Source organism: Lissotriton helveticus, chromosome 11 (genome assembly GCF_964261635.1).
Source record: "Lissotriton helveticus chromosome 11, aLisHel1.1, whole genome shotgun sequence".
Taxonomy (NCBI): Eukaryota; Metazoa; Chordata; class Amphibia; order Caudata; family Salamandridae; genus Lissotriton; species Lissotriton helveticus.
Genome location: NC_136072.1, coordinates 783,862,371 through 783,874,785, shown reverse-complemented (window position 1 = coordinate 783,874,785; position 12,415 = coordinate 783,862,371). Strand labels below are relative to the sequence as shown.

At 39.9% G+C, this 12,415-nt stretch overlaps 1 protein-coding gene across 1 annotated transcript in view; it reads left to right on the top strand.

The window, feature by feature from the left end:
- Positions 1–12,094, top strand: part of LOC144791914 (actin, gamma-enteric smooth muscle-like) — a 37,411-nt gene extending 25,317 nt beyond the window's left edge. The window contains exon 9 of the mRNA XM_078666722.1: positions 11,877–12,094. Within this exon, the coding sequence (XP_078522848.1) occupies positions 11,877–12,020 (144 nt within the window). The 3' untranslated portion in view covers positions 12,021–12,094. The remainder of the gene's footprint in view (positions 1–11,876) is intronic.
- The last annotated feature ends 321 nt before the right edge of the window (positions 12,095–12,415 follow it).

The window sequence follows — 12,415 nt, the reverse complement described above, 5'->3', positions numbered from 1 at the left end:
TGAAGTTAAACCACAAGAAGTTTAATCGGCATTTCAAAATTTGCATCCATTTCACAGCTTGCCAGCAGAGAAACACACAACTGCAGTCTTCGAAGATTAATGTCAGCCTGACGCGTTTCAGGATTTCCTCATCCTTTCATCAGAGGCAAAGTTCAGAGGATGTTAGCAGACAGTTTTAAACAGCGCACATTTGTAGATATTTTAAACACCTGCCTCAGTGGGCGTGTCCTTTCGCAAGGCCTTCTGGTCATTGCAGTGCGCCACATCTTCCCCTCGTGGGGCTGCCTCTAATACCTTCAATTTCGAACTGAAATAATGTTCCAAGTGGAGAGAAGTACCACACCAGGTGCACTCCGCCTTGCTTTGTAGCTGTGGAATTTATGCCTCAGACAGCACCATCCTGCGTATGGCACTGCCCTCTTCATTCCTGGCTGCAAGCAAAATGATGAGCCTGCAAGGACCCGCTTCCAGGCGGTGGGCTTAACCTCCCGGCTGGGCATCAGCCGTAAATACTTCCAAAAAAAGCAGGTTAGCCCCAAAGTTGAAGTTAAACCACAAGAAGTTTAATCGGCATTTCAAAATTTGCATCCATTTCACAGCTTGCCAGCAGAGAAACACACAACTGCAGTCTTCGAAGATTAATGTCAGCCTGACGCGTTTCAGGATTTCCTCATCCTTTCATCAGAGGCAAAGTTCAGAGGATGTTAGCAGACAGTTTTAAACAGCGCACATTTGTAGATATTTTAAACACCTGCCTCAGTGGGCGTGTCCTTTCGCAAGGCCTTCTGGTCATTGCAGTGCGCCACATCTTCCCCTCGTGGGGCTGCCTCTAATACCTTCAATTTCGAACTGAAATAATGTTCCAAGTGGAGAGAAGTACCACACCAGGTGCACTCCGCCTTGCTTTGTAGCTGTGGAATTTATGCCTCAGACAGCACCATCCTGCGTATGGCACTGCCCTCTTCATTCCTGGCTGCAAGCAAAATGATGAGCCTGCAAGGACCCGCTTCCAGGCGGTGGGCTTAACCTCCCGGCTGGGCATCAGCCGTAAATACTTCCAAAAAAAGCAGGTTAGCCCCAAAGTTGAAGTTAAACCACAAGAAGTTTAATCGGCATTTCAAAATTTGCATCCATTTCACAGCTTCTTGTGGTTTAACTTCAACTTTGGGGCTAACCTGCTTTTGTTGGATATATATATATATATATATATATATATATATATATATATATATATATATATATATATATATATATATATATATATATATATATATATATATATAATGAAGCTAAAAAACAGGCACGGAGCACTCACGGGATATTCATTGTTTTTATTCTGAGCAAATGCATTTCTAACCTTCGCCTTCTTCAGTGCTCATTCAAACTGCTTTTAAACTGACACATGTTTAAATAACTTTAAAGATGATACCATTGGTACAACTTCGAAATGGCAAGCAACAAAGGACTGTGAAAATTCTTATATATATATAGATTTTGTTTTGTCTTGTCTCTATGTTTTCCACACAGCGTGATGCCATTTAATAGAATTGTGATCTTTGGTCACGGGGTAGACATGCCAGACCAATGCTGATACACGGCAATATCTTATGTTTTCTGGCAGTGGCATAAACAATATGGGTACATAGATATAAAAACGAGTACTAGGAAATTATAGCTAAAGATTTTGTATATCTGAATACAATCATGATAGAATTATTGTATATTATTTGTACATATGTCGCTAGTAAATCTTGTTCTCCCCTATGTAAATATGGCTGCCACAACTACCCCACATCTGCGTTTGAATTTACATCCACATAATTTTCGCTAAGTCCGCTTTTTGTTTCTGTAGCACATGGTACAAATAAGCGTCATAGACCTTAGGTTGGTGACACTGAAGAAGGACTAAAAGTTCGAAACGCGTCTGTCATCTGTGTTGTGTGCTGAATAAAGACACTTTGCCTAAACCTGGAGTGCTTTAACTCTCTTTCTGGAATGAGAGGGGGACCCTGGAGCTTTTATATTTATCGCGTGCAACCGGCGCGAAGAAAAGCACCCGCCACTTGAGTGCTCCGAAGGATCTGGTTGAACGGAGCGTTAACGTTGTTGATCGGAAGCACCGCCGAAACTGATCGCGGACCGGAAGGGACTGGAGAAAGCGGTCGGGCGCACAGTGAAGACCAAGAAGAACCGGTAAGCCGCCATTCCCGCGCTAGCTGACTCCCGTCTCTATTTGCATTTGTAAGGGCATTTGTAAGGGTCCATTATATGATCTCTGCGGCAAGGCGAGTAGGTTTTTGAGCATCATAACCCAGGGAGGCTTCCCTGCGGTTTTTTCAGCATACAACATGTGCGATGAGGAGGAACGCCGCCAAGCGGCTCTGGATGTATTTAAAAAACGCGCACCAGGCACAAGCGCTGAGGCCAACAATAGAGACAAGAGGGATGCACCTCCAAGCACCCTTAAACAACTTTTTTTGAAATTGGAGCGAATGAGCGAGAGGGAGATATGCAAGTGGTGGGAGGCCACCTCCTTGCAAAATTATATGGATGTTAACCGTGTACCTAGAGGGCTTCGTGTATACACGGTTCCTGCCTATGAAAGCCCCGACCCACTGCTCTTAGAACAATGGGCAGAACTGACAGCTGCATTCTGCAAAGCCATGCTTGAGCTTTTAGTTAAGTTCGCATGGAGTGACAGAACTAAGGCAATAAATGAGATATCCTCCCTTGAGGTGGAAATTGCAAAGGAGACGGATGAAGCAATCGTGAAGCAACTGCGTGATGAGATGAAAAAACGCCTGGTCCGATATTAAATGAAAATACGTCAACGTAAACAGGAGAAGTTTGAAAGGGACGAGCATGATTATGCCCAGGGAAGAATCTTAACATTCTCAAAAAAAAATTCGATGGACCAAGAAAAGCCCTCAAAAAAAGCTCCAGTGCTGGGCCAGTGGAGGAACCTCCCACCTCAGAATCCTCAGCAACAGAGGAAGAACCTTCCGAAGATGAGAGACCAACTACGAGCAATGTAGGAAAGAAGACTCCTTTTCATTTGGAGTTCGATCTTATCCGCAGCACTTGGTTAAGAGGAGGGAAGTTGAAACCACCCGAAAAGGACGCAGAACAAGACGAGGCGGCTGGCAGAGGAAGAGGAAGGAGCAGAGGTGCGGGACAACAGGTTCACAAGAGAAGAGGCAAAAAGTGGTAGACGCGGGTCTGACCATAATTAACCTCACTGACAATCCCTTAACAACAGCCGAAGAAGAAACCCTAAAATTGGGGCTGAGTTTTTGTCCCAACAAGAGACTAGAATATACACAAACTCGTATTGACCTGTTTAACATGACCAGAAAGATGAAACTACATAAATTCCACAAACTTAAACCTCATACGGAGGGTCTGAAGAAAACACGCAAGAAAACCACCATATATCCGACTGACATATTATCTATCAAAGATCTGCAAACGACACGGGTGCTGGAAGATTTGCAAGCTGAACATCATGATGTAACTAATGATATTAATATCAGTTCAGCAGCAATGGACATTGAACAACAATCTCCCATTACTAATTTTAAGGCACCCTCACAGTTCAACCCGCAAATGCCATATGACGCAATCGACACCTTTGCGGATGCGGTAACTCGTGATCTTATATTACATAGACAGTCGAGTGCCAATAGAGCCTGTAAAAAGAACAATTTAACGCAAGAACAATTGAATATTCTTTCTACATTCAAACACAATAAGGAAGTAGTGGTAAAACCCTCAGATAAGGGTGGGAATGTAGTTTTATTAACTCGTAATCAATATTGTAAGGAATCCCTAAGACAACTTGAGGTACCTGGTGACTATCAAAGAACATCCATGGAACAATATAAAGAAAGCATTCGTTCATATCACACTTTGTTGACCAAATGGCGGAACAAATCCATATTGGATACAGATGAGTTTTTGTTCCTACGAAATCCGGAACCTATACTGCCAACCTTCTATCAATTACCGAAGGTTCACAAAGACTCCAAGAACCCTCCGGGACGACCTATCGTCTCCTCTAAGGGGAGTCTAACCGAAAATCTATCCATCTATATAGACTCATTCCTCTCACCGTTGGTTGTTTCCCTACCATCCTTCGTGAAAGACACCAAAGACTTCATCCAACAAATTGACCAGATTGCATGGGACCCATCTTACCTACTAATTACCTTAGACATATCCAGCCTCTATACATGTATTCAACATGATCATGGTATAGAGGCTGTTAAGTACTTTCTCGACAAGAGACCAGCCAAATATGCCCTGCATGGGCAATGTTTGATTGAATGCCTAAGTTTTTGTCTAACTAATAACATCTTTTTGTTTCAGAATGAATTGTTTAGACAACTTAACGGTACAGCGATGGGAACCTGCTTCGCCCCCAGCTACGCGAATCTCTTCGTCGGCTGGTGGGAGGAGCAGGTTGCCCTAGTAGGTGAAAACCTTAAATGGGCAAACCAGATTGTTGTCTGGCGTCGATATATCGACGACCTCTTCTTGGTGTGGAGGGGCTCCTCCACACAAGCTGAGGAATTTGTTGAAGCACTCAATACCAACACTCTAAACCTGAGATTTACATCAGAAATCAGTATAAATGAAGTGCACTATCTTGACTTAAGAGTCTACGTACACCAGGGCAAACTAGAGACTAGTCTCTATCGCAAGCCAACAGCAGGCAATAGTATTTTGCACTACGAGAGTGGCCATCCTTCGAGCCTGATCCGTAGCATCCCCTATGGGGAGCTACTGAGATTAAGACGGAATTGTTCTCTGGAGTCCGAATTCGTCAGAGCTGCACATGATAGCATTGCTAGATTTCGAGCTAGGGGCTACGCACAATCTCTTCTTGACAGCACCTACAAGAGAGTCTTAAAGATCCCAAGAAAAAATCTTTTTTCGCCAAAGCCCCCCTCTGTGGAAGATACGGATTCCAGATCAAAATTCCGCCTAATAACAACCTTTTCGGATGAGGTTCCTCAACTGAGACATATTCTTATGAGGAACTGGCACATCCTACAAACTGACCCCATCATAGGGAGTGATGTTCCAACTAAACCTCTCATAACCTTTAGAAGGTCTAAGTCAATTAAAGATACGGTAGTGCAAAGTCATCTATTGCCGTTACCAGCTAAATCCACAGGAACTCTCAAAGAAATGGAGGGATTTTTTCCATGTGGAAAATGTAAAGCCTGTGAAAGTAGCAGAAGAACATTAACCTATAAGGTTCCAGGACTCAGTCAACCTAGATGTATAAACAAATTCATCACATGTACAACTCCTTTTGTGGTATACTGTCTAGTTTGCCCGTGCGGTCTCCAGTATATTGGGAGTACCATGAATAACGTGAAACTTCGGATACTGGAACACCAAAGGGCAATTATGAATAAAGATCCAAACTACCCTGTTGCACGCCATTTTGCCGAGAAACACGGAAGCAATAGGGAACTGCTCCGTTTTTTCGGGATTGACCATGTGCCTCAGAACCCCAGAGGTGGAGACAGAGTACTCCGTCTCCGCAGACTTGAATCTAGATTCATAATAGATCTGCAAACCAAACAGCCTCAGGGACTGAATATAGGAGAAGAAATGACAGTACACCTCGGAAGATAAAGCATGATAGCCATCGTAGCTTTCTATAACTATGATGAAACTGTAATGAATTATAATATCTGCATTTTGAAAGGCACACATTATTGGGTTGAGGCTTCTTTTTCCTTTTTCTTTTTCTTTTCCTTCTCTAATGCTTTTTCCTCCCCCTTCTGCGTCTTTCCCTCCCTCCCATCCTTTGTTCTCCTATTACTTATGATATTTCTTTTCTCCCCTACCATTCTATTCTCAGAAAATATATAGAGAAATTTTCTTCTTTTTGCGAACCAGCTCTTAAGACATCTAAGTTGTATTTAAAAAAGAATAGGATAATCTGGTCAACTTAATTGATTGACCTGAGATAATGTTTAACTTATTGTGGTTTTGCAATTCTGAGATCATTTCTTGTAAATTTTGTAAATATTATGCCTTGCTAATTTTGCTGGGTAATTTTCAATTGAGTATAAGTTGAATGCTATGGGAGCTATGCCGATCCACGGCTAGATTTTGTTTTGTCTTGTCTCTATGTTTTCCACACAGCGTGATGCCATTTAATAGAATTGTGATCTTTGGTCACGGGGTAGACATGCCAGACCAATGCCGAAACACGGCAATATCTTATGTTTTCTGGCAGTGGCATAAACAATATGGGTACATAGATATAAAAACGAGTACTAGGAAATTATAGCTAAAGATTTTGTATATCTGAATACAATCATGATAGAATTATTGTATATTATTTGTACATATGTCGCTAGTAAATCTTGTTCTCCCCTATGTAAATATGGCTGCCACAACTACCCCACATCTGCGTTTGAATTTACATCCACATAATTTTCGCTAAGTCCGCTTTTTGTTTCTGTAGCACATGGTACAAATAAGCGTCATAGACCTTAGGTCGGTGACACTGAAGAAGGACTAAAAGTTCGAAACGCGTCTGTCATCTGTGTTGTGTGCTGAATAAAGACACTTTGCCTAAACCTGGAGTGCTTTAACTCTCTTTCTGGAATGAGAGGGGGACCCTGGAGCTTTTATATATATATATATATATATATATATATATAGTTAGGATTGTTTTCCATAGGGAAATCGCAACATTCTATTGGGAATAACTTTGGCGCCGGTTGAGGAATCTTCCTGAAATTTTCCTTAACTTTGCCTCGCGGCGCTCCGCTCCTTCCCTGAAAGTTTGGGGGGTATTCGTCAAGCGGGGGCCGAGATAAAAAGGGGGTCCGAAAACGTGTTTTCCCCATGTTAATTTCTATAGGGCGGTTGGACTCACTTTTAGCCCGAACGGCTGAATGGTTTTCCACCAAACTTGGCAAAATTGTAGGGACTGGTAGCCCGATGTGCCTTTGCTATGTCTCAAGATATGTGCTCCAGTGGTTTTTACGAAAATTAACTTTGAAAAAATATATATTGGGCTACATTGGGCTATATATATGTTAGAGCCCAAATGTAGCCCAATGTAGCCCAATGTAGCCCAAAGATGGCCACCAGAGACAAAAAAAAAACCAAATGTATCCCAAATATCAGCCAGATGTAGCCCAACTATAGCCCAATGACAGAAAGTCCCAGAGTGTTCTAAAGAACAACTAGAGCGCTAACAGTCTTACTTATGACAAAAGTATGGCACACCTGAAGTCATCTTGATTGGAATAAAGTGTTAACACTTAAAACATTTAATTTGCAAAGGAACAAAATGAGGGGGTTCATTTTGCCATAGAAATTACGATTAGTGCTGAAGAAAGAAAAATTAGGGCACATTTTGAGTGACTTCTCAAATCCTCTTATATTTCATTAAAACATTCTGATATGCAGTCTCCCAAGATGGCCACCAGAGACAAAAGAGCCCAAATGTAGCCCAAATATCAGCCAGATGTAGCCCGACTATAGCCCAATGACAGAATGTCCCAGAGTGTTCTAAAGAACAACTAGAACGCTAACAGTCTTACTTATGACAAAAGTATGGCACACCTGAAGTTATCTTGATTGGAATAAAGTGGTAACACTTAATACATTTAATTTGAAAAGGAACAAAATGAGGGGTTTCATTTTGCCATAGAAATTATATATATATATATATATATATATATATATATATATATATATATATATATATATATATATATATATATATATATATATATATATATATATATATATATATATATTCACTGAAAAAAACATAGGTTACACACCAGGTATAGTTAGGAATTAGCATTTAAAAAACCTTTGAAATTCACTGAAAAAACCATAGGTTTCAGGCCTTATATAGTTAGGAATCAGCATTTAAAAAACCTTTGAAATTCACTTGAAAAACCATAGGTTTCAGGCCTTATATAGTTAGGAATTAGCATTTAAAAAAACCTTTGAAATTCACGGAAAAAAACATAGGTTTCAGGAGTTATATAGTTAGGAATTCGTTTTTAAAAAAAACCTTTGAAATTCACTCAAAAAACTATACGTTTTAGTGGTGTTATAGTTAGCTGGACATTTTACTCATACAAAACCAATGAAATTGCTCCTATATAGTTAGTTGTACTAACTATATTCCGCGCACCCGCAATCCACTGCTGATGATGTCACATATTAGATCATTCATGACATGGTCAGTGACATCACTGATGACATCTCAAATGACATCACTGATGACATCACTGATGACATCATCCACGTGACAATCACATACACCTTTTCATACACTATTACAATTTTTCATCACTGTTTGTAAAATACAGAGTATCATATTTAAATCCATTGTCACAACAATACAAGTATCTAAAAATCCACTCAGTGATTCATAGATGTATACACACATCTAATCACTTACCTATGGATTCACTCATACATGCTGTCAATGAACAATAGAACACTATCAAAAATACTTATACATCTATATCGACATTAAACAACAGCACGCATCCTATTCACATATGAAGTCATCCTACTCACTTATGCAAACAATGGATCATACTTACATATTTACTTAGCAAAACACTTATACAAACACCACTTCTTCTATTCATTTAGATAGTAAGTCATACTTAGTGAATTATAAAATCATTATTACAAGTATACAGTTATCCATACAGTCACTCACACAATCATTGTGTCTTATGTATACTTATTTATATACAACAACTGACACATACACTGCCTTTTATTTTTCTAGTTTGTTGGACCTGTTCCTTTGAGAAATATATTTGCTCATCACCACACCCATAAAGAGATTCCCTCACCCAAACTGTTAGAACATGTAGTTTTAACTTCATATATCTACTGAATCAACTATTCACACATCTTTGGACAGTCACACACCCCCCACCGAACCACACACACTTTCACACTCCCATACAAATACTCAGTTAACTAATCAATAACTAATATAGACTTTCACATAGCTAGTAACCAACTGTAGAATCAGTTTACACAACAACGGACAAAGTGATACAGATATTCACACAGTTTAGTCACTATCCACTATATTTAGTGAGACATTATAAATTGGTCAAGTAAACAGTCAATTACACTGCTACTAAATCCTCCATCCAAATATTTATTTATATATATCCACTCATTCTTCAATGTAAATTGCTATATATATAATGCATATTTAAATAACGAAGCAAACCACATTCACTGGATGATGTCATCAGTGATGTCATCAGTGATGTCATTTGAGATGTCATCAGTGATGTCACTGACCATGTCATGAATGATCTAATATGTGACATCATCAGCAGTGGATTGCGGTGCGCGAAATATAGTTAGTACAACTAACTATATAGGAGCAATTTCATTGGTTTTGTATGAGTAAAATATGACTAAAATGTCCAGCTAACTATAACACCACTAAAACTTATAGTTTTTTGAGTGGATTTCAAAGGTTTTTTTAAAAACTAATTCCTAACTATATAACTCCTGAAACCTATGTTTTTTTCAGTGAATATATATATATTTATATATATATATATTTACACAAACACACTTTTTTTCTTCTTTTCTGGTATGCATTCTCCCGGTCTCCATAGTGTTCTGTGGGAGGGTTTCACAGTACCTCAAAGTAGCCATGCATGGTACATGGCTTGTTCAAAGACTGGCTATCTTACACATGCAGATATTTCTACACATAAAAAGATAGGTCTCTGGGCACACTTCCTATACCTGGCAACCTGCCACCCCTCTAAAACACAATCATACTGGGTGCCCTGGATGCAGGAGAAAAGTGAAGTTAGTTCATGTCCTTCAACTGGAGTAGGCGGGGAGGGGGTTTGTTTGTGTATGTGTGTGTATGTGCATGTGTGTACACACACATACGTGGTGTTAAATGTTGGAAGAGAGGGGTGTCAAGACTGAATGAATAGTTCAAGTGTATGCATTAGAAATGACTATCTACAATCGTGCCATAAATTACACCTCGATTTTGAGACAATACTGCCTAGACATTATCTAATGCTTTAATAGAAATACTATAATGCAAGCACCATGCATTAGATAATATAGACCATACCAAATAATCTAGATGTTATATCCTAGGAGCATACATGTGCATTTATTCGACAACCCTTGTACTAGAAGATAGCGTATACACTACAACTGCTCTTGCAGATGATACCATATAGATCACCCCTTCTAGACCACACTTGCTCTAGTAGAAGATACTTCTTCTACACATCCTTGACATTGGATTGCTTATCCTTACCACATCTCCTCTCCTGGACTTAACCTATTGTATTATAAGATCTTTTTTGGCCATACCTCCTGTGTTAACAAATGACTACTAGACCACACATCCTGCAGTTGAAGATACCTCCTAGGCCACACGTCTTGTTAAGGAAGATACCTCTAGATCACACTTTGTATAGAATAATAAACCTTCTAGACTGCACCTCTTTTGTTATAAGACATTCCCTTCACAAGACATTTTGCTAGACCGGCGGCTCTTAACTTGTGGTCCATGGACACTGGGGTCCAAAACACCTACTTAAGCGATATGCAAATGTTTATAAAATTCAATATTATTAGCAGATTAATTAGATACAGATGTATAAAAAAGAAACATTAAACGCTCTGTAAATGTGCAGGAATTTGAACTTGGATGCTAAAAACTAAAATGGTATCTTTACCTAGACTCATGGAAGCAGTAAAAATACAGCAAACTGAACTTAGAATGAACTAAAAGAGAGCATGCTTTAGGCGCAAAGAAGACAAAGTGATATGCTAGAGTCTACCATATTGCTTTGCCTTTTAGAAATAAAACCTACATTTTGAAAAGCTCCAACCTTCCCATTAACCCCTTCGATGCGCCGGTCACCAACGGCCATCGCGAGCATTACCTCCGTAGTGCTGTGCACGTCTGTTGGCCGACGCGGCCTCGGCCACTCAATGAAACGCCCTGCACCGCGGCGGAATGTCCGCCGCGGTTAAGGAGTTAAAATTTAGATTTTCACATTTTTTTCCAATAGTGAGTTAAATAAAATATTTTATAATTTGTGTATTGGTGTATGCTTGTTCCTGTATTTTTGTGTATTGTTTTGAGGATCACATCGTAGTAATTGCTCAGTCAGCATGCCCGGCTTCCAGCAGTAATATACTAGGTGTCCACAGAAGTCAAAAGGTTAAGAATCACTGTCCTAGATCACAACTTGTGCACTTGAAAATACCTTCTATACCACACGTCCTGCTTTAGAAGTTATATCCAGATTGTGCTTGTAGTTCATACTTTCTAGTATATATTCTTCTTGCAGTTGAGGATTCTTTTCACTTCACTCCTACAGCACTAGAAATGGCTCCTAGACCCCTTGCACTATAATGCCCCTTCAAAAATAGTTCGCCTACCCTAGAAGGTACAACCTAGCCCGACATACCAATCGCTAGAAGATACCGTACAGACCACAATTCCATTTCAAGATACCTCCGCCATTAGAACACACCATCTTCATATAAACTTCGAATTTGATAACAAGGTGGCCAACATTTGGACACAATGGTGGGACCAAATGGCAGGTGTCTACTGGACTTGTTACTGTCTCTGCTCCCGCACTAACGACCTCTGAAAGACCAGAAGCTTATAAAGTAGCTCAAGATTTTCCATAAGGCTTGTCTGCCTTTGTTGACGGTAAACTGTAATACAAGTGATTGGAAACCTACATGAAGGCTTTAGCATTATAGATTCCTTAAAGATTTATGTATAACATACATTTATAGCACTCTAGATCACAACCCTTTATTTGTCTTCTTCCCTGCAGATAATTGCACCCCCAGAGAGAAAGTACTCTGTATGGATCGGAGGATCTATCCTAGCCTCCCTCTCCACCTTCCAGCAGATGTGGATCAGCAAACCGGAGTACGACGAGGCGGGACCCTCCATTGTGCACAGGAAGTGCTTCTAAGACCTACCACTACATCTTGGAATGACTATTAACTCCGTCTGTAACCTTACAAACATTAAACTTGCAAAATACAAGTGTGCCTTTATAGCTGTGTTCTAGGTCTACAAACTCATGGCTGATTAGTGCTGCACCTAAAACTGCACCCAGTCAAATGACACAAAAATGTTCCGCCATATTGGATTTTGGCAGGGTGGGAGCCGGTACGGTACCACATGTCATCTTTACATATACATAAATATATAGAAAGCAAGTGCTGAAAACGTGTGGCCAGTGATGGATTTAGATATCCAACAATCAAAAGGCCCAGTACACCTATCATTATTTAGCAACAAAGCACAACCAAAAACAGACACAAGTGAGATGTGTAAGAGGCTACTCAAATATGACAGGAATCA